The sequence below is a fragment of the Bufo gargarizans genome, chromosome 4 (genome assembly GCF_014858855.1).
Source record: "Bufo gargarizans isolate SCDJY-AF-19 chromosome 4, ASM1485885v1, whole genome shotgun sequence".
NCBI classification, from domain to species: Eukaryota; Metazoa; Chordata; class Amphibia; order Anura; family Bufonidae; genus Bufo; species Bufo gargarizans.
The window spans coordinates 44,450,076-44,477,821 of NC_058083.1; the positions used below are offsets into that span (position 1 = coordinate 44,450,076).

The 27,746-nt window shown below is 44.2% G+C and overlaps 1 protein-coding gene across 9 annotated transcripts in view; it reads right to left on the reverse strand.

Moving 5' to 3' along the window:
* Positions 1–1,161: 1,161 nt before the first annotated feature.
* The window catches only part of HMBOX1 (homeobox containing 1), a 78,640-nt gene continuing 52,055 nt past the window's right edge, over positions 1,162–27,746 (reverse strand). Inside the window, exons 4-10 of one of the 9 annotated variants that reach the window (XM_044289512.1) lie at positions 19,492–19,577; positions 19,120–19,230; positions 17,812–17,965; positions 14,640–14,722; positions 11,966–12,061; positions 10,350–10,438; positions 1,162–9,771 (exon numbers count right to left, since the gene is read on the reverse strand). In XM_044289512.1, the coding sequence (XP_044145447.1) occupies positions 9,634–9,771; positions 10,350–10,438; positions 11,966–12,061; positions 14,640–14,722; positions 17,812–17,965; positions 19,120–19,230; positions 19,492–19,577 (757 nt within the window). In that variant the 3' untranslated portion in view covers positions 1,162–9,633. The other 8 variants (XM_044289511.1, XM_044289510.1, XM_044289515.1 and 5 more) reach the window with 8 other exon arrangements.

The following is a 27,746-nucleotide window of genomic DNA, read 5'->3' on the forward strand; positions in this document are numbered from 1 at the left end:
CACCTTCTGTCAATTTGGACCCATTGACAACATTAGGGGCCACTAAATTCCAAGTTTGCCTCTGCTCTGGACCTTATTATTGGGGTATTCTCCCTAAGAACAGTTTGTATGGAGGCACCATATAATGGCACACAAGGCGCCTATGGCTCTGTAATATGTACTGCCTTACTGGCTCTATGCACACATCTGCCATGTTCATCAGGCCTCTATTATACGTCAATTACTACGTCGCCAATCATCTGGATACCTTGGTTAGTGTGTAGAATAATACAGGCTTGTGGATGCCCAGTGCGATTAGCTCTTATCACATAAGGCCCCTAAATCAGGTTCTGAATATCTAATCTACAGAACGTCTTAACAGGAAGAGGAAATTTCGAGAATATAATCTCTCTCTCTCTCTCTCTACGAGAGCTCAGGCCTTCCCTCAGCATCAAACCCTTCTTCTGCCTGGGCGGAGACTGGAGATGCCCGACCTACGCCTCACCTGTATTGTTTTGCACTTGAATTCCTCCAATAAAGAAGCACATTGGTTACTGCTGAACTTGACTCTCCAGACTTATTTCCCATTGGGGTGCCTTACCATCCCTTCCGGAGAGCAGCAGCACATGGTGACACCTTGACATTGTCCGAGGGCCCCCCCCCCCAAACCCAGCCACTGCATATGCAGTTAGCACCCCCTAGTGGTGGCTGCTGGCAGATAGTGTTGGTCTTTGCAGTGGATTTGGTGCTCTGTATCAGAGAAACAAAGCACCGTGTTGCGAATGCTCGAAAGCAGCTGCCAGATACCTCCGGCAGGTGCCTCATCTCCATGTGAAAGGCTCGAGTATTTGAAAATCCAACATGCCTGACCCTTTTTCTCCCCTACCAACCCAAACATCTGTCACCAGACAAGCTAATGTAACGCCGCCCCTAGGCACCTTCAGAAGCTTATTTGCATCTGTTTATAAAGTGTTTTTTTCAATATCTGGATGAGGGACACAGAAAACAAAAAGGTACGTAACATTGTAATGAGGGTCAAAGAGTCTATAACCCGATCGGAGCGGTCTAAAACGCTCAGATTAGGTGAAAGACTCCCTTTAATGTGTATGAATGTATGGCAGCTTAATTGGTGGGGCGTTTCCTCAATGATGTATAGAAATAAACCAGAGCACACAGAAGACGTTCAGTTACAGGTTTTCTTTTTTAATTTCCTAGTAGTACAATACCAAAATAAACACAAATTAAAAAAAATCCGTAAAACAAAAAACTGTACAAAAAAGCAGTATACTACATGTTAATTACAGAACAGTCTACTGTCCAAAAGGCACTAATCCAGAATAGGAGATACAATGATACAGGACTCGGCTTCACTATCTTCTTGAATACAATAGGTGCTTGTTTCTTATTTTTTCTGTCCAACATATAGAAACAAGGATTTATTCTCTACACACATTATATTTGAGAGCCCTACCCGAGGGGATGCAGTATTTCTCTCCTGACGAGGGCACTGCACACCAAAAAGTGCTTTGTTTTTTCTGGTCTCCATTCAACACTTTTTGGCAGGATTTTTCTAGGTAAAAAATATTCGTATAACTGGGCTGAGTCTAAAGAGGGCCATACATTCCATAGCGGTGGGATCGTTTAACCGAAAGCTATTCCTATCGACCTTCTTGTACACATGCATGCTCAGTTCAGTCAAATATGCATGTGACCTAAATGGGGAGAGGGGAGTAAGCCGAGGCCAGACATCCCTGGCAACGGCTTATCTCCCTGAGAACAAAGGATCGGGCATATTGCACTTCAACATGTCTGATCCTTTCTACATCGACATATGCTGTCATCCACTGCCGCCGACCCAAGTCAATTGTGTATGACCAGCTTAATTTTCTTGACAAACAAAATGGGGTCTTTGATTTGAAGATTCACCAACAGGTCTGCACCTTTAAGGGGTTACCCCCAATTCAATGGTGCCTAAAAAGACACCTAATTTGAAGAAGGGGCAACACGCTGATCCCTCATGACATCTGGGATGAGACAAAGTCATCAATTAGTCAAGGCTATGAAATGAGGTCTTCTATCTCCTACAAAAGGTCTTCGAGGTAGGGGGCGAAAAAGTGATTTATGGGGACAGAGAAAACAATTTTTAGGGGGTTTTCAATTACAAAAACATTGGGTGTAATTTTGTAGAAGACCCCCCCCCAAACCAGATTCTGGATCAGAATTTAATCAAAAGTTGGCTCATGATGGTGAAATACGGCCCTTGACTCTATGAAGTCCACCACATTGAGTTCCCGATTCCTTACGTAAATACTTTTAACCAGCGCCCTCTATTAAAGGAGAGAGGTACTGCACCTTGGAAAACAGTGTTATACACATAAGACGAGACAGGCAGTTTGATACTGTATCTAACCCCCCCGATGCTGCTCTGTAGACCTATCGGCCTTTTAGCTTTTTTTTTTTGGGCAGCAATGGGATTAGAGAACACAAGTGACAAAGAGAAAATGTAAAAGAAAAACATTAAAAAAATAAAATGTAAATTAAAAGACAAACAAAAAAAAGCCTTATTTAAATTTTTGACGCTCATCCTATACTACAACCTCCTTCTGCTTAGCAGAAAATTGTACGTACACAAAAATACAAATACACAATTTTGTAGAACAGTGTGATCTTAATATATTCATATATATATATTTATATTTATAATGAGTGGCAGGATAGGTTGTAAATAGAGCTTTTTGCACTTTTGGCTCATATGCAACAAGGCTTATAAATTCAGCTTAGCTTTTTATTTAGTTTTTATTATTATTTTTTTTACTCAGGAGTTGTCTTTTTGTAGCTTTCAGACAAGTGTTTTGCATAAAGCAGCATCCAGTTTGCAGAGGGAGAAGTTAGGTTTTCTGGGAAGGGTCGCTTTGCCGTTGGGACGTAACGTACATTCCTGTATGTGATGTGTCTAATATGTGAGAAACGGGGAGAAGGGGAGTATGTACAAGAGGTGGACTATGGTGGTGGTAAACCAGAGGCTTGAATATTATTAAGAAGTTCTAGTCAATGGGACATCTCCCAAGATTTTTGAGAGTTTTCACGAACACGACTAATAACCCAATGTTCTCCTTGTTGACCTGGTCCCGGATCACTTTCCAACACGACCTACGGGGAATCATGAGACATGACCAGGTGTATTCGAATCATTTCGGTGAAGCCTCTTTGGCTACAGACTTGCCTATGGGCGACCTCACTAACCTGTAACACTGTTCCTCGTGCCTCAGAAATGAGGCTGGAAGTAGAAGACAAGAAACTGCACAGAATGGGTTTATGGAGGAATAGGTTCTTTCAAGTATTGCAGAGGACCACTATGGTCACCACGTTGACCATTCGAGGTTTAGAAGATCCCTTTCATCATACATTACAAGTTAGTTTTTGCACCTATTTTGGAATCTCGGGTACTAAGAAACCACCCTGTAGACTGAGCGCTGTGTATATCATATTGCTTTCTGTCCTGCGTGAACTGAACATCCCTTGATGGCACATTTACAAGGAAAGGATACAGAAACAACAATAAATATTAACATATAGAGGTGTCCATGGTCATCGGTGGCCTGTAGAGCAGAAGCAGCCATCACATCAATGGGCTGTGGACCAAAGGAGGTCAAGTTACCTCAAAATCTGGTTAATTATTATGATAAATGGGCTTAGGGATGATCACTGACCACAGGGAACCGATGACCATAGAATGTGGTATTCCGACAATAGACATCAAGGTCAGATAAGTAGCTTGACCTACGTTTGACATTAGAAACCGTCTGATGAGAAGTAGAGTAGAACTGGCTACTATGGGTCTTGCCATTGCTGCAAAGTGGACACCACCTACCAGACACTGATGAATGTGCATTTGAAGTGGGCAAAATACCCCTTTACATTCTTCCTCAGCAACCAGTCTTCTAACCCAGGGCCAATACCAATCAATCGAGTCGACCCTGGTTTATAATCTCTATGCAGGGATGTGGTGTGATAAGAAGCCAAGTAAGACTCAGGACGAGCTTCTAGAGAGAGAAATGACCCAACCATACAACACGAGCAGAGGTATTTTACCAAGTGGGCAGGAAGCATACTTAGAATTGTAGGCACTTGCATAACGGAAGAGGGGTCAGATTGGTTCCCCCCCCTGGCCACATCAGAGCTACAAAAAGGTGGAGCGTCATGGGCTGCCCCCCTCTAACCAGCAGTTACTTGGAAAAGCATGTGGGAACTATTATATGAAAATCCAAAATCAGAGTAGCATTTAGCAGAAAAGGACAGAAATGGTGACCACTTGGAAATATTACAGAATCTTTGCAAAAAATAAATAAAAAATAATAATTCTAGAACAGCAGGAAACCTCCCATCTCAAAGAACACCCTTCTCCTACCACTTGGAACCCAACTCCATGGATCTCAGCAAATCCAACACTAATTTAGCAAAGACCTTACAAAACGTCCTTCTTTAAACCATTACAGAAGGGTCAAGCCTCTGGTATAATGTAAAGTAAAAGGCTCTTCAAGGTGCCCAACTTTCGACTATGTATTTTCAAAGGAATGTCCGCCCCTCCACCTTTGATTACACTGGCGTGAACATGTCCGGAGCCTGTGTTTGCATCCCTAGGGTATCTGGCCAGCTTTAAAGCTTGCCCTACCTTATGTGTGGGGTTAAAGGGGTATTGCAGTCAAAAACACTCATCACCAATCTACCGGAGGCTGAAAAAAGTAAAGCCAGTGATGTCCAATTGCTGGGACAACCCCCCACCACCAATCACTAAAATAGAAGACAGTAGGGCCAGGTCCCCTCAGGCTGCATGGCTCTGGCAAGGATGTGTTTGCATGGAGCTGAATTTTTCTGATTTATAAAATCCCACATTCAACAACATCTACAACATGGACATATTTGCATAAAGTCTTCATCGCCTTCACAGCAGTCACAGTTTTATACGTAGGCAATCTTCAAGCAGTCTGCGGTGGAAAGAACATGTGTGACCACTTTAGTACATGTAAGCTCCATGTATTAACAGGTGGTCACCCAGACAGGATGTCAAGGGAGCCATGGTGCTCCTTACAGCATGCATACACGCTCACTGCAGTGTGGTCTGACTTTTAATATTCGAAGTAAAGAAATTATTGTGTTGAGTAATGACGAAAATAAATGTTAAAAGCTTGTTACTCATTACCAGGAGTATTTATCTTCATCACAGCAGCTCAGTCCTGAAAATTCACCCCCTAATATCAACCGACTATATAATATATGGGCACATACTGAAAAATACAGGAGGTGAAGAGACACAAGGCTGAGGAGCCCGATATCACCGTATACAGGAGCCAAAGACCAGATCAGTAATATATGGCTCCAAGGTACAAAAAACATTCACAATGTGACATAAATCAGGCCGGGCTGAGAGCTGGTTAATAGGAGATTGAATCACCAGGAGATTAATCATCGATGGACCCGGTAAGTAATGTCTGAGTTTCACAACCATGAAAGCTGCCGACTATAAATTCTACCGTTTATCAGCGATACAGTTAGATCCAAAGTGACTTCTGGGATAGCGGATTTTTTATATTTTATCCACCAAGATGGATATTTTGAGATATTAGAGTCCTCCGTTTAGGAAACTTTTTGGGAGATGGTCTCTAGATAGGATGACCATTCTTGGGGCTGTCCTCATCAGTCCGAGTCTTTGACATTGCTTTGATTCATTTGCAGGTCACATCAGACACTGGTTTTCATCTCTCAAGGAATAAAAAACGGCCCCAATGTTTTTCCCGGGACCAGGAAGCACTCGGCTCAGGGCTATGGTGAATACCAAGTTCTATAAACCGGTGCCGTCCCACTGAAAAAATGTTATGGCTGATGGAAGGTGGGGGAAATTGGGTTTAACTATCTTTTTCCATTAAAATATGTGCCATTTTCTTCTCTCATTATTAAGTGTCCATGAAAAGTTCATAACTTTTTGTTAGCCCACATTTGCAGAAGACAAAGAAGCAAACTAAAAGGTGCTACCCATCACAAAAACCGCCAACTGGACCAGGACCAAGGAATGTACGGCTTAAAGGGGCTGGCCAGTTTCCTATATTGAATGGCCTATCCCCAGGGATAGGTCATCAATATCACATCGGTGTGGGTCGGACTCCCGGAATTTTTTTTTGGGGGGGGGGGGGGGGGGGGGGTTTGGGGAGTGGTGGTGGTAATCACCATTTTAAGGTGAACACAAATAGTGCGCTCAAATGGACAAAAAACAAATAAATTTTAAAAAAAATAATATTTTACTGCAACTCAAACTCCGTCTTCTATGTAGTAAGGCACCCGATAACGCACCTTGGCAACCTTGACAAAACTCATTTATATATACAAAAATCTAAAACAAATTAAATATCTGCTATTGACAATATATCTGGAAAAAGCTATAGAAATGAATCTGTATATACAGCGCAAAAAAATAAAATTAAAATTACTGTACACGATATTCCCGTGAAGTCGTCACAGGACGGTAATGAAGATGAAATACACAGTTTTCAATTACCGAACAACGTAAGATTAAAAAATAAATAAAAATTCCAAAATCTAAATTTGTTTAAAAAAAAAATAAAGTTAATTCAAAAATAAAAATACATCACAAAAGGGCTAATTAGCTGGGGTAATAATTGGGGGATTCAGAGCAGAAATCTTACAACGCTATCACACTGGGTCTTGCACTGCAAAAAAGAAATGTTTTGGGACGAAAATGAAAAAACAAAAAGGTATTATTGCTCCTCAATTAATAGACTGTGTGTGTGTATATATATATCTATCATGTATATGACCTGCTGTTAATAAATGCAAGTTTTTAACAGTCAGCTTATTAAGCTTTTATCAACGTAGATCACTGGATGCTACCAGAAAATTTTTCTAAAAACACATTAAAACAAACAAAAAAAATCATGCATGCTCAAAGTCACTTCCAAATGTTAGAGTCAAAGGAGCATTCTGTGTTCTGCTGACAGAAGCTCAGGAAAACGGCTGGGAATCTGAGATCCCTGCAGCAGCCCGTCCTGTGGTCTTGGATCTCTTCCATCAGGAGACCTGCAACTATACATGGTTCACCAAAGGAGGTGGCTGCACCATAATGCACGGGAAATATATCCCAGTTGGACAGACATCGGAACCTGTATGGAGCCCTGAAGTACCACCTCCGGTTTAGTGTTCTTCTTTTGCTCGTAGAAACTATTTTAGGTTGTTGGATATGTTGCTGGCTATGTTCTTAGGGGAGGAGGCTTCACACATGGCAGGTTTTGTTGCAGAAATTTCTGTGACTGAAAATTAGTTCCATTCACCTTGACGGCAAGCATATGAATTTCTGCAACACAATCTGCAGCGTGTGAAGGCAGCCCTAGTGACGCCCTCCACTACAGGTCATAATACTCAGCCGAATGCTGCATGCACGTGAAGACCATCATCTCCCAAACCTGTAAAAAAGACCATGGTCTCTGACCCTATGGCAGGGGCTCACCAAAGTTGAGGTCCATTGTAATACAGAAAGAACGTTGAACCCCAGACTAGTCTTCAGGCGTCTGCCGATGTGAGACCGTTTGGAAAACCAACAAATCCCTGATCCATTGGAATTGGGTGGAGGGAAACAACCGCAACATCCCAACAAAATAAAATAACCACATAATACCTACTATAATACTGAATACAACCATTATAATACCGCCCCCTATGGGCAAGAAAGCAACTGCTATAATTCTGCCCTCCCCCCTATGGACGAGATTATAAACCTGGACAGGTGGCTGAATACTGGGACAATAATTGGTTCAAGTCAAGCACCAAGGAGCTCAAACCGTAGAGTAAAGGGGATTGAAGTGCAAAGTTGTCAGAGGGTGGAGGACACGGCAACAAATCTGCAGGGTGGTAGGGGACGATTAAATCAAGTGTCCGATTACATGTAGTAAAGGGAATAGATGTTCATATTGTATATAACAGGACAGGTCTCACTATGGAAGGTCTGGGGAAGACATACAAGCCACTCCGGGGGTGGGCTATGATCTTCTAGATGTAGGGAAGCATGCCCGACATGTCCCTTTAAATTTTTGTAGTGTTTTTTGATCTATAGGATTTTTGAAATATTTGGTAAACCCCCCGCCCCCCCCCCCCCACACACTTCTACAGTACCTTTCCTTCCAGCTTATGAATCAGCACCATCAAGCAGCTTTGTCTACAACATATAGGCAGGCCCATTGTGCTGCACAGAACTACAGGTGACCACGGTACAGACCTGGTAGTCACCCACACAGGAAGTCATCTGCAGCACCAGAAATGATCATGCATTTAGAACTTGAGTATCCGGAAAAACTGGGGTTAGTAGGCCGTACTTCGGTGCTTTAAAACAAGGAGCTCAGAATTGCCATACGTTCAGTACTTACAGAAAAGACACCAAAAAAATAAAAATTAAAAAATCACATCAAAAAGCTCTCAGTAATAGCAAGTAAAAGTGCATTCATTAATTCATTAGTAAAAATCAGTCTGGTATTCTTAAAGGCAAAGTCCAAAGCCTAAAAAATAGTGAGCAAATTGATATATGCTTAAAAAAAAAAAAAAAGCAGCAATGATTTCAACATAAAATTTTAGTGCACTGACGTCCACGTCGCCATCAAAATCCCAAATCGTCAATTGGCAAAGCTTATTTAGTGTAGGAGGCGATTATCTCTGTGCCTGATACTGGCTGGAAGTAATTCTACGATTATGCTGAGAGTTCCTGCTGTGAGAGGCAGAGAGGGCTGCTCCCTCCACAGTCTGGACACAGAGCAGATCAGGTAGCTGCTGCGGCAACTAGTGCCGAAATACAGAGTCGAAACGTGGGTAAAGTAAAGACATAAATCTGACATTGGGGATGAGAGTATTTCCTGTTCACACCACAATCAGAGATTTTTTTTTTGTTTTGTCATGACATTTACAGTTCCCTTTTTACACATCTCCGGCTTCCGCTCAATTTTTAGTGTTTTTGCAAACAATATACATAGGACAGGTTTGGAAAGCGAATCTGGTTGCTGAAAAGAAAACAACCTATAGGTAAAAAAATATAATACTAATAAATACCTCTGCTTTCATGCCCCTTACTGGCACAAACGGTTATTAAATAACACTCAACGAAGGATGAAGAGGAGCTGAGTAAGGCTGCATTGTACGGTGTAGGACTGTGCCATCACAACTTCTTCAAATGCTCCCTACTTTGGAGAAAAGTCTTTTCAAAAATTTAAATGAAAAAAATTATTTAAAAAGTGCGTAGAGCGAAGTGACGGACACAGACGGGAAAGGGGAGGTGGGGATGACTGGAAGCACTTGTAAACTGGAATGCCAGAACCGAGTAAAGTGTTCTAGACCTGGGGGGGCATGGGGTGGGGTATGGTTATGGCTGGACTTAATACTGAGAAAGCAGACGCGACGGTTATGGGCACCATGCCATCTTCACAGGACGAGACCCTACCAGCTAACTCAACGTACAAGAGAGAGACTGCAGTTATACTGATAATAGGAACACATATTAAGGACTGAGGAAAGATTGCTCAGGTGCTACTTCTAAAATCTAAAGTACATTTTTTTTCTTTTTTAATGTTTCTTGACCCTTCCCGCTGTTTTTTTTTTTATGTATCAGTCATCGTCCAGCGCTTCTGTCTTGATCTCTCCGGTGCCTTGACGGGCCAGTGCCAGGATGGTGTGATTGACGGCGGCCATTTCCACAGCTAGGGAGATGGGGTCCTGGTGATCGCTATGACTGGTGCTGTCATCCTAAGCATGTAGAGGGAATAAATGAAAATATCCAATTAAATCTCAATACATGAAATACTTGGGCAAAAAAAAAAAAACAACACATTAAAAGTGCAAAAAAATTGCAAATATCGGGTTATTTATTTTTATTAAAGAGTATAGTACCAATTTCTTTAAAGTAAAGGTTGACCTTCGAAATAAATTTTTATGGCTCCAATGCATATAAAATTGTGTTGCGTCCGCAGCTCTGTGCATCTCTATGGCAACACTTCAAATAACCCAACTCAATCGGCAGAGACCCCGGACAATAAGAGTGGTGAGAAGGGAATAAGCCGCTTACGGACTCCTTTGGTGTACTTCTTGCCGGTATTATATCTCCAGAGCTGCAATCACAATTCTTTAGGTTGCAGAGCTGGAATCACTCAGCCTTCTTTGGTTTTCTCAAAAGGAGAGCTGTTAAGGACGAATCTTGACAACAAGGCTGTTTCCAATGGCAACCAGCTGAATTTTTTTTCATATAATATAATTTTATATTACATTATTAGTAAAGCGCTGAACGTGGACAAGAGTGGAACTGCATAATCGTTGCACAGGCTCACCTGTTCGGAATAGTCGTTTCCATCTACGTCGTCGCTGTTCGAGTGACCTCCAGGGCTTTGTACATCGATGCCATGACTCTCCAGGATTGCTGCTTCTTCGAAAAAAGCAAATATGGCCCTAAATTATCTGCTGAGGTAATGGAAACCACTCGCCCCAAAGACCACCCACATGAGGGAAGAGATGCGGTGGGGGTGGGGGAAAAATAAAAAACTACCAGGCTAGGGTCAGTTGGCCAAGGGGGAAAGACGACCATGGAGGACATAAGGGAGAAAGGCAACCTTAAGGGAGTGAACCAAGGAGGGGGGGCACAGTATGAGGAAAGACTAGTTCCAAGCGAGGAGTGGAAGACAAAATATTGAGGAGGGGGGGTGCAAGACCAAGGGAGGGGACCAAACTAAAGTGGGGGAAATAGAAAAGCTATAGGAAAAGCGGGAAAAAAAGACCATGGGAGGGAGAAAATAGAGAGAACTGAGGGTGGATAAAAAACTAAGAGGGAAAGGGCAAAATGCGAGAATTAACGGAGGGAGAAACAGACTGACTTAGTAGTAAGACCTTACAGATGACAATGACGAGGACATAGTGTAGTAGGGAGGCAAAGTGTGTGGCCATCTTATGGGGTAAACTGAGACAAGTGAAAGAGGGGTAAAACTAAGGAGGGGGGAATAAATTAGGGAGTGGACCAATTTAAAGGGGTATCAATATGAGATTGGCGGAGGTCCGGCTCTCAGCAGGCCCTGCACTAGTGTGAGAGCTGCGTTCTCTTCTATGCTTACCAACACGTTGTCCACATTGTAGTGGCAGTGCAATTACAGCTGTTGGTCCCCTTCCAGTGAAAGGTAGAGGGGGCTGAAATTACACTGCCCCATCGCTATAATGTAGACGTTGTGCGGGTAAACAGTGAAGAGAACGCAGATCTCGCACTAGCACCGTAGACCCTTCAAACAGCTGATCAGCGGGGGGTGCAGAGAGTCAGTCCCCACCAAGCTTATATTGATAATCTGAGGATAGGTCATCAATATCACAAAACCCCTTTAAGTCTGGTACCTGTATATTTCCATAAACTCCTGTAACCATAACCCTATGAAAGCCGGCTGGTAATCAGAGGACAAATTTATCACTAACGAGCATTCAGAAGGCTAATTATACATACAAGAGAAATAAAGGTAATAACCTGCCCTGACTGAGAATACAAATAAGAGTGCCGCAAGGTGCCATTCATTAGCTGCCGCGATATTAAATATCCAGACTGCAGATACATCCCCCAGGTTAATCGCACTCATCAACCGGCGTTATGGGCTCGTTAGCCCTCCGCGGCGATTAGAAGAATTCCTTAAAATTCTCTCCGCTCATTAGAAATTGATTTTTCTGAACATTTCAAGTGTTTTTACATTTAGAAGTTTTTCTAGAAAGTTAGGAGGGCAACAGAATAATAAATTTAGAGGAAATCTTGCATCAATCGAGGCTACATAAGATTGTAATAAACAGGACTGGGGGGAGTTAAGTTAATCTCGATGATGTGCGCGTAAATTTATGTTCATGGTCCCTTTGTTTTTTATCCCGCATGAGAGAAGTGCCACCTGAACAGTGGTGATGCGGCCGCGCAGGGATACATTACCGATATTGGCTCTTCTCTTAATCTCCTTCCGCCTGTTGGCGAACCAGTTGTACACTTTCAAGGAGGTGACACGCTCCAGGTCGGAGAGCTTCTTGCCTGAAATAATAAGTTGCACACTATGAGACTACAGAGTGTCTTGATCATTACAGGGCTCTATTTAAAGGCCATGGACACCTTTCTGAGCCATATTTATTATAGAAGGACATGTATTTTCACCTAAAAAAATTCAGGCAATGGGTTTGGATTAAAAATGTTGAACCGTTTATCTTCTGCAGCTTCTATGTTTCCCAATAGTTAGCAGCTGCAGAAGCAGTTCTGTGAAACATTTGTCAGAATGCATGTCTGGCTGCTCGGTCCTCCAGCTCCTCTCTGACCTCTCCTGAACCATCAATGATTTGCTCACAAATCAGCTTGGAACATTAGACATGATGCTCTATTCTCAAGATCATGTACTTGCAGTGAACCACTAAAGAATATCCCTTTAATATAATTGGCAGCAGCAGTGTCTCCATGGGAAAGAAAAAAATAAAAAGATACCTCCTCCTGTTTATCTGCCCGCTTCTACTTCCACTTCCTGGTCCTGTCCAGACACACAGGAAACGCCCCCTAAGCCAATCACTGGCAGCAGTGGTGACCCGCCTCAGCCGGTGATTGGCTGGTTGGGCAGTTCTTTTGTGTAAAGACAGGCCCAGGCAGTAGAGATCAGCGGCTAACGTTGCAGGAGATCGGCGAGTTTTTAATTTTTTATTTTCATTTTTTGCCCGCTGCCACAATTTTTTCCACCGCTGGAAAACCCCTTTAATAAATATGGTTTATTGCATAATAAATTCAGAGAAGAGATGTTACACATATAATAAAGGCCTATGTAAACTTTGACCCTGCACCCCCAGCATGCAGGGGGTACAGGGTCAAAACTGGGGGCTCGTCTGTAAAATATTATACTGCGCCCAATGAAACTAGGTGGGAGAAATGCGGATCATCCTCTATGTGTGAACAGAATGCGTTTTTTTTGGTCCGCCTCCATGTAAATACTGTGCGTGTAAACTGATCATCCCAATTCTGCGACACCTGGAAACACGCCGGGCGCCCCCTTAACCTTGAAAAGTGGGACGCGCGGCGAAGTTGCTGCTGTCGTTTCTGCGCACCTTACACAGGCGGATGCCAGAGCAAGCTTGGCACGGTGCTGTTCTTAAGCGGGCTGGCTTCCCACCAAGGCCTTTAATAGAGAATGAATTATTGTTCACACATGAATTATGTAGATGGCTGGGATTTCTACATAACATCTCAAGGTCTTTGCTGAATAATGTGCAAAGATGACAAACAAAACATCTTTCCGTGGCATTTGCGGGGGCGTGAAACCCGTGCCAGCGACTCTGAACAAGGGAGGTCATCGGCGGGAACCTTGTTTGGCCGCAGACACTCGGGAGATCCTCGGCTTCTTGTATTGTACTGTCACTTATGCTTGTGCTTAGTTAAAGGGGCGGTCTTATACAGGTCTGACGTATACAGGGCTTCACTCTATACACTGGCTGATCAATTGCATCCAAGACTACAGATATTTAGGACAACCTAAGCTTCACTCTGGTGAGCTCCATGCCAGGCCAAGCATGTACTCTCTTCTGCTTTTCATACTTTATGGAATTGCTGGGAGACTATACCGAGCCGACCAAGCTGCAGAACGCCTAGCGTCCGCCGAACCACTGCCCTGAATTGGAGAGGGAGCAGCCCCGGCACCCTACCTTCAAAGAGGTTCTGCAGCAGGTACAACCTCTGGGACCCACATCTATCTCCAGAATGGGACCCATTCATTTCTATGGGAGTTCTAAGAAATAGCCGAGCGCACTGCCCCATTCACTTCGATGGGACTGCTGGAAATAGCAGGGTGCTGCTCTCGGCAGTCCCATAGAAATAAATGGAGATTGTACTGTGCAAGCGCAGCCACTGCTTCATTCACCTCTAGGTGACTGCCAGAGCTCAGCTATTTTCGGCGGTCTCATAGAAATGAATGGAGAGTGGATTGTGCAAGAGCAGCCACTCTACGGGATGCCAGCGCTTTACAGCAGTCCCAGAGAAATGAATGGAGGGTGGCCGCGCATGCGTGACTACTGCGCTCTCACTTTGGCGGGTGGGTGGGGGTCTCGTTCTGGAAATAGGTGGGAGTCCCAGAGGTTGCACCTATCTGACATTGGTGGCAATATCCCACCAATGTCTCATGTTAGACGACCTCTTTTAAAGGTGCAGTGTTCTCCTATTTGAATAGAGCAGCAAACAATCTATGGCACAGCACCGCGGACCGCTGGAGTCTGCACAGCACCGCGGACCGCTGGAGTCGGCACAGCACCGCGGACCGCTGGAGTCGGCACATCCTCGTCGATCAGACACTTCGCCTCTATCCTGAGGGGATAAATTGACCTCCTAGGAGACCCTGTTTAAACCCATAAAAGGGGATCCTCTGGTTTATGGTGCAGACACCAGCGCCTCAGACTGGGAGAAGTAAAGGACCAGCTACTAAATTTGCTGCAAAAGCAGATGCATCGGAGGCCAGGAACACTATGAAGGATCGACCTCTCCTAGTCTGTGACTGGCTCCACTATACAATGCCTGCAGCATCCCTCTGTCGTCAGTCCCATCGTGCCACTGACCTGCCCCCGTACGGCACACCCGTCACACTCACCTGGTTTCTGTATAACCGCGTTGCACGCATTTGCGATCTCCTCTCTCTTGGCCTCATCCGGATACTGGTTTTCATTAAAATAGCTGAAAAATTCAAGTGTTCACAATTATCCGCTGCTATTTCATGAAAATGTGAGAAGCGCCCCCCACCCCGTGCTGCCTCTTAAGGACACGGGAGAACGTGACAAGAAACACGTGGAGAGGGTAAAGGACATCTGCTCCTTCCCATCAGCAGCACTGGGAGCTTCCTAAAACAGTATGGCTTCTACATTGCAACGATTCACTTGGTTTCCCAGTGAATACGCCAAATTCCACCACCATTAGAAAAACACTGATGGCTTTTTCTAAAAACAGCGCCACATCTGTCCACAGGCTGTGTGTGGTATTGCAACTTGGCCCAGACACAGCGTGGCGCTGCTCCTGGAAGAGATGACTCCCTTTAAGGAAACACATATTTTTTAAAGAAATTTTAAAGACTGATGCATCTTGGGAAATCCTAGGAGATGCAGTGGAAATGTGGTATAAATTGGCACCCATCGCTGAGTCTTCCACAGCAGGGGACGCTCTTTGCAGTGGGTCTTTGCTTCGTATATGACAGGCCGCTGCAGGACTCATTCCATTAGTTTTTTTTGGACACTAAATCGCTGTTTGTGTAAATTTAACAAATGTTACTCCTTTAAATTAACCCCCCGCACACCAGGAAGAGACTACCCTATCCAGAGCATTAGGATCCAGCCGGGAACCGGTTAGCAGCCTCTGCGGCGATGTACTCACAAGTAAATTGGATCCAGTAACTAAGATCAAGGTATAATGTTATTACCCCAGACACTTGGCCCCCGTCCATTCTGCTCTCAATGCCGAAAATCAGCTTCTGAGGCTTTTTGGAGAAGTAACAATCGATAAAAGATGGCAGAGCAAGATAAAAAAAAAGTCCAATAATAATAATAGAAAAAGAATGGACAGCACATTTATACTGTAATGCAGCACAAAGTGAACGGCTCCCGGATCGGCCATGACAGGAGAGTGCAGGGAAGCGATGGCTGAACCCCAAGACCTGTCAGTCAGGGATTAATGTGGGGCCACAGCACAGCAGACGGAGGGGCCGTCTACTCTATACAGCAATGGTCGGCACTGGAGCCGTGCAACACTGGGGCCCGAATATAAGAGCAACATCTGCATGGAGTTTGTATGTCCTCCCTTTGTTTGCATGGATTTCCTCTCACACACAAAAATATAGTGATAGGATAATCCAGAATTTAGTTTGTGTGACAAATTTTCTACAGCACTGCATAATTGGTAATACTCCAGAGCTGCACTCATACATTACATTACTTATCCTGTACTGATCCTGAGTTACATCCTGTATTATACTCCAGAGCTGCACTCACTATTCTGCTGGTGGAGTCACTGTGTACATACATTACATTACTTATCCTGTACTGATCCTGAGTTACATCCTGTATTATACTCCAGAGCTGCACTCACTATTCTGCTGGTGGAGTCACTGTGTACATACATTACATTACTTATCCTGTACTGATCCTGAGTTACATCCTGTATTATACTCCAGAGCTGCACTCACTATTCTGCTGGTGCAGTCACTGTGTACATACATTACATTACTTATCCTGTACTGATTCTGAGTTACATCCTGTATTATACTCCAGAGCTGCACTCACTATTCTGCTGGTGCAGTCACTGTGTACATACATTACATTACTTATCCTGTACTGATCCTGAGTTACATCCTGTATTATACTCCAGAGCTGCACTCACTATTCTGCTGGTGCAGTCACTGTGTACATACATTACATTACTTATCCTGTACTGATCCTGAGTTACATCCTGTATTATACTCCAGAGCTGCACTCACTATTCTGCTGGTGCAGTCACTGTGTACATACATTACATTACTTATCCTGTACTGATCCTGAGTTACATCCTGTATTATACCCCAGAGCTGCACTCACTATTCTGCTGGTGCAGTCACTGTGTACATACATTACATTACTTATCCTGTACTGATACTGAGTTACATCCTGTATTATACTCCAGAGCTGTACTCACTATTCTGCTGGTGCAGTCACTGTGTACATACATTACTTATCCTGTACTGATCCTGAGTTACATCCTGTATTATACTCCAGAGCTGCACTCATTATTCTGCTGGTGCAGTCACTGTGTACATACATTACTTATCCTGAACTCATTCTTAGTGTAAATTTGATTTGTCCTATTCTTGGTTGTTTTCACCCCTCAGACGGACCATTTATAAAGGCCGTTTAGACAGGAGTGCATCCGTCTAAATACTGTTAAAAACAGGTACACTAGTAAGGAAAAATGGCCTTTCAGGGGTTTAAAAAAAAAGCACCTAATCCACTTACACTCTCAGGGACACTCTTTTTTTCCTCACTGGGTGCAGCAGGACCTGTTCTCCAAGTGTAATGACATCACCACATTAGGAGCACAGGTCCTGTTGCATCCAGTGAGGAGAGAGGGTGTCTCAGAGTGCAAGTGGATGAGGTTTCTTTTTTTGTTTTTTTACAAATGCAGAATGGGGACCAAAGAGGGCATTCTTTATACTGGGGGAGAATTAACCATACTGGGGGCATATGGTGGTCCAGGGGCCACTATAGGGGGCATTAATAATACTGGGGCAACTAATTTAAGCATTATTCATATTGGGGCACATTATGTATAAGGAGAGCACTGCACGGGCTGGGATTTTTATTCATCTGTTTAATGGCTGCTAAAAATGACTATGAAAGTCTGACAGTGTGTCAGTTTTTACAGCCGTTTTTTTCACCGTGGTGTGAATGTAGCCCAAGACTGCGGCATGAAGCACCGCTTAGTAGATCTGCTCAGTTGTGTCTCGCATGGGACAGAAGCAACATGACTGAAGGGAGGTGACCTAATACACTGCAAGTGTCTATTCACATGACCGTATGGCTGCCTTGCCTGGCCGTGTGAACTCCATGCTGCTGTGTGGACCCATGTCCTATCTCTTGCGGTGCGGCGGCATGGAACGGCTTCCGTGTGTTACCAATCTGTGCCTCCGCACCACAAAAGACAGGACATGTCCTATCTTTTGCTGTATCTTGTGGATCGCTATCTGTGACCATATGGTCATTTGAGTAGACTCTAAAAATGAGGTTTCCAGAGTCGGTCCTCACCTCTCCATGACGGCCAGACATTCCTTTCTCCACGTGAAACGACTTCCCCGTCGTAACCTGAAGGTCCCGGAGGTGGCGGTGACGGGGGGCGGGGTCTGCCTCCACTCGGTGTCGTCTATGGGGATGGGTGCTGGCCTCATGCTCAGCGTTGCACCTGTAAGAGACAAAGACAAGACTTAATTTTCGCCCCCCTACACAAAATATACAGCCCATATACTTTACATTACATTCGGTGATGTGACCAGGGGCTGATATGACCTATGCAGGGGCCCAATGCTGCTTCTAAAGAGTAATAACAGAGCTCCCCCTACTGTCTGCGTGGCACCAGGCAATACCTGGAAGTCTCTGACTACATCCTAAAGTGAGCATCAGTGATTTTAAGAGTACCTGTCCCTTATCCTGACACTTCTCTGTTGTATGGAATTCTGAAACACTGTTCCTCTGTTATTCCTCCTGAAAATAAATTACTATTAACTGAGGGTGTGACCATACTTAGCCTGACGCTGCTAGAGTAGTGACACACCCTTTGCCAAGAGGGCTAGTATTGTCCTAATGTCAATTAAATTCAAACACTTCCTGCAGGAATAACAGAGGACAATATAGCTTTTGAGCTCCAATTCTTCAGCTTGCAATATCTCAGCTTGCTCTTGGCGAATGGGAACATTTCGGGTTCTACCCAGCCACCCTGGTGATACAGGCTTGTGTGAGCAGGACTAAGCCGTAGTAGTTCCAGCCATGGGATGTATTCATTGAATGACAACAAGCAGAGATCTTGAAAAGGAAGAAGAATCGACATGCAATGCATAAACGCGGAAAAGCGGGTGCGGCAGAGCTACTCTCCACAGCAAGAAAGTGAAGGCAAATGGTCTGTCTCAGCCGTGCAGAACGCGGCTCGCAATGTGATTATGTGGACTGCACAGCGTCAGGGGCTCTAATTGGACAGAAATGTGATTTGGGAAGCCCACGAGATGAGATCACGGGCGGGGGAGGGGGGAGAAGGAGTTTCCGAGAAGCGAGCGGGGAGGTGCGATACGATAACGATCCAGGACGGCATCCAAAATTCAGATAAGTGTCGTCTTCTCGGGGTGTGGACAATGGATTTAACAATGTGGTCAATGCTCTACAGTGAGATGCAGAATGCATGACCTGCTATTATACGTTGCAGCTCTGGTTGTGACCGGAGTAGAAGTAGTAATTGATAACTGGTACAATAAGCAGCGACACTGCAGCATTATATGCTGACAGTGACCCCTGAATCGGAGTGAACGACTCCCAAATCGCACACCCCCCATGTGCGGTTGGTGTTACCTGGACTTGTCTTCTCCAGCTGGTACCATCGGTAAAACGCTCGTTTCTTCTGTTCGCTCAGGTCGGATCCTTGCTGGAGCAGCCAGTGAGAGATCCTGCTCTGGCTGATACCTGCGAGGCAGAAGGAAGAGGCGCTGGTCAAAACATGGGGATACAGGAGATAAATAAGCACTTGGACCAGTCCGATCATGTGACTAGGGCAGTACCAGCAGCACAGAGCACTTCAGCAGAAGGATGTACATTTTCTCATAGGACAGATGTAATGTTGAGATTTTATGACACTGTTCACACCATCTGTACCTGCTTGGGCCTCAGTTGGACCATTGCGAATGGTCCTGTCAATCACCGCCTCGCACATCGGGGGGCGCTCACCTGTTACTTGGGCGACCACTGCTTGGGATATTCTCCGGTTCGCCAGGAAAGCCTTAATCTCTTCCTTGATGACACTGCTGTCCCTCCTGTCACACATACAGAGACATCATCATCACCAGCGCTATTAACCCCTTATATTATCACACTACAGACATCGTAAAGGGAAACCCTCTGTTGTCAGCTCCACACAACAACTGCATGTGAGCTGAAGAACTAAGTCATGTCTGACAGACCAGTTGCTATGGACACACTGCCTAACAACCATTCTATACTATGGGGCTGGTAGCAAATCACCAGCAATCAGCACATCTGCTATAACTGACAAAGGAGAGAAGAAACAAGCAGGCTTCTCCGTACACAGACCAAGATGTCTGCCTCATCAAAGAGGGATAAGAACAACAGGTATTACTCAGAAGTGTTCTCAGAACCGGAGACCTGGACCCCAATGATGGCCACACTGTTATTACCAATATATGCAGGGCAAACCCCACTCATCTACAGGAACATGTCAACTATACCATTCTTATCCTGTACTGATGTTACATCCTGTATTATACTCCAGAGCTGTACTCACCATTCTGCTGGTGGAGTCACTGTGTACATACATTACATTACTTATCCTGTACTGATCCTGAGTTACATCCTGTATTATACTCCAGAGCTGCACTCACTATTCTGCTGGTGCAGTCACTGTGTACATACATTACTTATCCTGTACTGATCCTGAGTTACATCCTGTATTATACTCCAGAGCTGCACTCACTATTCTGCTGGTGGAGTCACTGTGTACATACATTACATTACTTATCCTGTACTGATCCTGAGTTACATCCTGTATTATACTCCAGAGCTGCACTCACTATTCTGCTGGTGCAGTCACTGTGTACATACATTACATTACTTATCCTGTACTGATCCTGAGTTACATCCTGTATTATACTCCAGAGCTGCACTCACTATTCTGCTGGTGGAGTCACTGTGTACATACATTACATTACTTATCCTGTACTGATCCTGAGTTACATCCTGTATTATACTCCAGAGCTGCACTCACTATTCTGCTGGTGCAGTCACTGTGTACATACATTACATTACTTATCCTGTACTGATCCTGAGTTACATCCTGTATTATACTCCAGAGCTGCACTCACTATTCTGCTGGTGCAGTCACTGTGTACATACATTACATTACTTATCCTGTACTGATCATGAGTTACATCCTGTATTATAATCCAGAGCTGCACTCACTATTCTGCTGGATACAGGATTTAACTCAGGATCAGTACAGGATAAGTAATGTAATGTATGTACACAGTGACTGCACCAGCAGAATAGTGAGTGCAGCTCTGCAGTATAATACAGGATGTAACTCAGGATAAGTAATATAATGTATGTACACAGTGACTCCACCAGCAGAATAGTGAGTGCAGCTCTGGATAGTAGAATAGGACTCCACTGTGTACCGATCCCACCTGTGCACCACTCCTGATAGTCTCGGATACATTATGAAGGCACGGTAATGAACGGGCTTCCACAGGCCTTGAGAAGTGAGAGCAGCACTTGCTGCAGCTCTCCTCCTGAAGGACGCACGTCTCCTCCGCTATAATCTGAGCAGTTTAACCCTCTGTTGTCTCAGGAAGCCACAGACCTCTTCACCACTAAGGGCAGAATTCCAATGTCACCCACTTACTTCTAATGAATGAAGGCAGCACACTAGTCTAGCAGCGAGTACTGCACAGAAGCTAACACTCCAGAGCTGGCGCTCGTTGGGTACAATATCAGATACCCCCTCGGCTGCGACATACTGGAACTCACCAGAGATAACCCCCCTCCACCTAGACAAATATGAGGAGCGGGAAATCAGGACGACCATGATGGATGTGATGGGAAAGTGTTAATAAAACGGAGAGGAGGCTCTGGATAAAGCCGGGGGCCAGAACAGCGCAAGTGACATGTCGTAAAGTAGCTGGCAATGCTTTTAATGAGCGCCATATCTGATCGGGAGTGTCATAACACCAGGATGGATGAGGGTAATTCTGGAGAAGGTGTGTGAGTGCCATATGGCACCAGGAAAGTTTCATTACTGAGGGGAGACATAAATCTCTTACTTCAGACATAAAACCTGAGAGATGAAATGAGATGGCTGGGGGAGGGGCGGCGGCAGACACATGCATATTGGTAAACAGTTCAGGAGGTAGACGGCGCGGAAACACAAGAGTATAGGCTTAAAAGTGAAAAAATTAAATAATGCTGGATTTCTCCATTAAGGAGATATCAGAAATTTTAACATAAAAAAATGTAAAAAAAAAAATCTGATTAATACTACCTCTGGCACAGTCTTAGAATGCAGCTCAGAGTGTTGTCTGACAGTTGGGTTGCTATGGATACAATGTAACAAACTCAGGCGTAATCTTCCTTAGCAACCAGTCAGACCTGAGCACAAGGGAGGATTGAATGGTCCGTGAACCAAGGGCATGGGAAGAGCGGGGGGGCATTGGTGGGGGGTGCAGGAGGTTGTGTCCTGCCGTTATTAGACCACGGTACAAATGAGTGTTGCTGCCCCCTACTTGCCCTATCTCTGTACTTCACTCAAAGCCAAAACTGCCCTGGGCTTAAGTTTTGCCTAATTTGAGGCAGACTGGTTTCTCCAGAAATACAGCAGGGCCACCTCCTCCTATAGACATTGCATCCAGTCTGCTGTAAAGCTGGCCATACACAGCAGATATAGGATGGCCGAAGCCCATGGACAATCTAATGCATATGGGAATTCCTAAACCTCCCCAGATGAAAGATGTTGAGACAGCAAAAAGTCTGGCATGTTTCATGTCAGAGAAATAAAGCGTTACTCCCTGTCCTCTACTGAGGATGCATGTATGCTCAGCTGGGCCAGGCATGCATGTATATGGGATCGCTGGGACAGAGCTACAGATATCTGCTATGCTGCTGCTCCAAGGATTGAGCCTATTCTGACAGCAGCTACATCGTATCATTTCCTATCTCAGCCTGCACTATAAATCAGATTTTTTTAATTACTCAGATTGGTTGCTAAGGAAATGTAGCTTTGACAACCTTCATAAAGAAAACTAACACTGTATCCATAGCAACCAGTCTATCCTAAAGTCCCTGTGCTGACGGAGAAGTGAAGCTGCAGCCACACATCATCCTCCTCCGGCTCAGCCTGCACTAGTAATCAGATTTTTCTCAATGGATTTACATGGAGATAATTAATTATATTTGAGATAGAGGGATCGGATTTTGATTCCAAACCACGAATACGCAAAACACAGACGCCGGCCGTGTGCTTCCTGCATTTTATCCTTCCGCAGGTCCCATACAAATGCCTATTCCCATCCATAAAACTGACAAGAATAGGACATGTTCTATTTCTTTTGCAGAGCCGTGAAACGGACATACAGACGTACATATGATCTTTTCCATTGAAACAAAAGGGTCCGCAGATGCGGAACAAAAAACACGGTTGTGTGAATGGGGCCTTAGTCCGATTTCCTTACTTACACACAATTAAGCGTGCTTGGCGTTATACTTCAGCCTAACCGCCGGTGTGAATTTTTTGAAGCCCAATAATTATATCAATTATGGCTCAAGCAGCGGTGTTCTCTATACAGCTGGATGCAGATGGGCGGCCGCAGACAGCGGTGCGCCGCCTTGCCCGCGCTGAGCACGGCGAATTGCTAAATTAGGCAGCGAGCGCACTTAATTAAACAATGCAATGATATACAGCTGCAAGTAAAGGCCACAACTGAATTTTAATCTGTTTTAAATTAAAAAAGAAATGAGAAATTTCTAAACCAATTATGGAGTTTGAGAGCGAAACCCATATTTGTTAAGCAAACGGATCTAAAAAGCAACTGGCGCTGCCTGTGTTACGACATCATCGAGTCAGCGGCTTGTACTACACAGAGGCGTTTCAGATCCCTCATAAAATTAAAACGGGAAATTCACCCAAATCTGATCAGCAGACAAGTCCTCACTCCTTAATAAGCAAGCATTAATAGGCCTTAAAGGGGTTCTCTATTTTTTAAATCTGCCCAGATTATCTCAAACTGCATCATTTCGCCGCATATACCTGTCTTTCATGTCAGCACTTCCCTTCCCCTGTTCTCAGCCTCACTGCATCCTGGCAGGATGTTTACATGCAGAACTTCCTGTTTTCATCAGCTTCCTGTTGGTTACCAATCCCAGCGAGCTTTGCTTTGTAATGTTTGTCAGGGCTTGCTCCAGTTGCTACACAGTTTTCTCGGCAATAGTCACACCTTCCCTCCATGACAGCTAGACGTAGCAAGCCCTGAAAGACACACTGGGATTGGTCAGAAAACCCAGCAGGAAGCTGATGAAAGCAGGAAGTCCTGCATGTAAACATCCTGCCAGAATGCAGTGATGCTGAGGACAGGGAAAGAAAGGCGCTGGCATGAAAAACAGGTATATTAGGCCAGAAATATCCAGTGTTTGGGGTACTGTGGCCAGCTAAAAAAAAAGAATAAAAAAATCAATATGGGACAGGAGAACCCCTTACATTTGTGCCACTTTTTTTTCAATTTTTTTTTTTAAACTCGTTTTATTGAAGTATAAACAAGAAGGTATGGCATCAGTACATACAATAGGATGGATTGATAGATACCTATCATCCGGTATCCCCAGTAGGGACACCTTTGAACAAAAAGGGATCGGGATGGGGATCATAGTGGATAAAGCATTAACAACTTCTTGCCAGAAAGAATTAATGAAGCTACATTCCCACATCATATGCCAGAAATCGGCGTTTGTCTGTGCACTTCTATGACACCTAGTGTGTGGTACTCTGCCCATCTTATACAATCTGGTCGGGGTAAGGTAACATCTATGTAGAATAAATAGTTGTATTAGCCTATTATTAATAGAGGGTTAACCCTTTAAGGGAGACTCCAATGCCTCCTGCCAGTCTTCTGCAGATAAATGAGGGATGATTTCCCGCCATTTTGTTTCAACCGTCAAAGGGTGTAAAGTCTTTTGGTTGCTCAATAGGTGAGTATATAGAGCGGATATAATTCCCCTGGTTCCTTGTGTATTAAGTATCCCTATCAGTGGATACGTCGATATGGCTCGTGTACTATCCTGAAACTGTGCGTGGAGAGCGTGGCGCACTTGTAGATATCTAAAAAAAAAAAAAAAAGTGAGTGCGCAAGATTCCAAATTTTTCCTGCAGTTGCACAAAAGAACGTAAGACCCCATTGTCATATAAATCTTTCACGGTAAGTATTCCATATTCTCTCCATATTTTCGCCCCTTTATAATTCTGCAAGTGAGGAAACATTGGGTTATCCCATAGTGGGATGACATCTGCAAAATCTTTGTAGTGCTGGAGTTTTGCAGCACTCCACACCTGATGTGCTAGCCCAGGCATCTCAAACTGCGGCCCTCCAGCTATTGCAAAACTACAACTCCCACAATGCCCTGCTGTAGGCCGATACCTGTAGGCTTTCCGGGCATTGTGGGAGTTGTAGTTTAGCAACAGCTGGAGGGCCGCAGTTTGAGATCCCTGTGGCCTATGCAAGGGGAGGGCATGTCTTGGGAATAAGAAGATACTCTCCAGTATTGGCCACAATGTAGATAGTTGTAAATAGTATTCTGCAGTCGATGATACCCAAAGTGCGAGGTGTCTCACCTGACCAGCCAGGAAGGATAAATAGAAATCAGGCAAAGCCGCTCCTCCCTGCTGTTTGGGTCTTTGCAGGATATGTAAAGCAAGTTTACTCCTGACTGTCCATCATACAAAGGCAGTCACCAAGGAGTTTAAGCGGTCAAAGAAACTGCACGGTATAGGCGCGCATGCGTGTTCCAATAAGTAGAGATCCTTGGGCAACAAGACCATTTTAATAAGGTTTAGGCCTCGTTCACACTTCAGTGTTTGGTCAGTGATTTCCATCAGTGATTTGTGAGCCAAAACCAGAAGTGGAGCCTCCACAGACATGAGGTAGAAGGGGAAGATCTGCTCCTGTTCTGTGTTTAGAGTTGCACCTGGTTTTGGCTCACAAATCACTGATGGAAATCACTGACCAAACACTGAAGTGTGAACGAGGCCTTAGTCTACCCATTATAGATAAGAGAAGGGTTTTCCAGGACCTGAACTTGTTAACAAAAAATTATTCAATAGTAGCAATGTTTTTTAGTAAAGGACATAAGTGGGTCTTTGGGGATAACAATACCTAGGTACTTAAAGTAATCCACTACAGGAAGATTGTGGTATACTGATGGCCAATCAGTTGTCCAAAGTGGCATGAGGGCCGATTTAGAACAGTTTATGCGGCGACCTGAAAAGGGACCAAAGCGGTCAATAAGGTCTATTGTCCTTGGTAAGGAAGACTCCACATCATCCATAAACAGTATCAAGTCATCGGCATATAAACCTATCCTCTCTCCCCCCTATAGATATCCTCCTAAACACAGTATCCTGTCAGATTCTACGAGCAAGGTGTTCTACTGCAAACAGGAGGGGTGAGAGGAGGCATCCCCTGCCGAGTGCCTCTACTTAGATTGAATGATGCCGAGTTTGTACCATTGACTAATATGTTGGCTTTGAGATGTGCTGCCAGATACATCTTATGCAGTTGTGGTACCAGAACGTCAATGTACTTTGAGTATACTTCTAGTGGGGGGCCATCTGGACCAGGTGATTTCCCCAGGGTTAATCCTTTTACAGCAATCTGAATCTAGTGTTCTCTGTCCATCTAGAAGCTCTCTGCATCATGGTTAGCTGTGGGTAACTAACTTCCTGAAAATAGTTATCCAATTCGGGGCGGGTATATTTCACCATAGATCTATACAGGTCTTAGTAAAATTCTTGGGATCTAGTCACTATTCCCTCAGCTTCCTCCACTAAGGTACAGTGCTCCAGACTAAAAAAAAATACCTAGTAGCCATTGGCTCCTGAACTGAAAAATTTAGGAACCAAATTAAATTTTTAGTCGCCAAATCGAAAAAGAATCAAAATGTTGGTATCGTGACAACGCTACGCCGATCAGATCGGCGTAGGGTCGTTTCGATACCAAAATTTTGATTCGCTTTCGTCACCATAAAAAAGTATTGCGATACTCAATACCGTGCAAAAATAAATAAATAAAACAAACAAAAAAAGCCACGTGCATTTCGCATTTTATAAAAAGTTCGGCCCATAATAGAACAGTCCTATCCTATTTTTTGGGGTGACAAGGCGACTAAAAAAAAGGGCAAATGCTCACTGCATAGGAGATATTTTTAAATAATTTAATAGTTTGGACTTTTTAGACGCAGCGCTATGTAATATTTTTATTTATTTAAATTATTGTGAAAGGGGGGATTTAAACTTAATATTTTAGGGTACTTTCCCACTAGCGTTTTTCATTTCCGGCATAGAGTTCCGTCACAGGGGCTCTATACCGGAAAAGAACTGATCAGGCATATCCCCATGCAGTCTGAATGGAGAGTAATCTGTTAAGGATGCATCAGTTCAGTCATTTTGACTGATCAGGCAAAAGATAAAAACCGCAGCATGCTACGGTTTTATCTCCGGCGAAAAAAACTGAAGACTTGCCTGAATGCCAGATCCGGCATTTTTCCCCATAGGAATGTATTAGTGCCAGATCCGGCATTCAAAATACCGGAATGCAGGATCCGGTAAAAATGTGTAAAAAGATACAAGACGGATCCGTCTGTCCGCATGACAAGCTGAGAGATGGATTTGTTCTTGCAATGCATTTGTGAGACGGATCCGCATCCGGATGCGTCTCACAAATGCTTTCAGTCACATCTAGATCGGCGGATCCGGCATGCAGTTCCGACGACGGAACTGCTTGCCGGATCACACTGCCGCAAGTGTGAAAGTAGCCTTAGTGTTTGTGTTTTTTTTACTTCCTATTAGCCCCCTTAGGGGCTGGAACCCTTGTCCTATTCACCCTTAGGCCCCTTTCACATGGGCGAGATTTCCGCGCGGGTGCAATGCGTGAGGTGAATGTATTGCACCCGCACTGAATCCGGACCCATTCACTTCTATGAAGCTGTTCACATGAGCGGTGATTTTCACGCATCACTTGTGCATTGCGTGAAAATCGCAGCATGCTCTATATTGTGCCTTTTTCACGCAACACAGGCCCCATAGAAGTTAATGGGGCTGCGTGAAAATCGCAAGCAAGTGCGGATGCGGTGCGATTTTCACGCATGGTTGCTAGGATGAAAGTCTATTCACTGTATTATTTTCCCTTATAACATGGTTATAAGGGAAA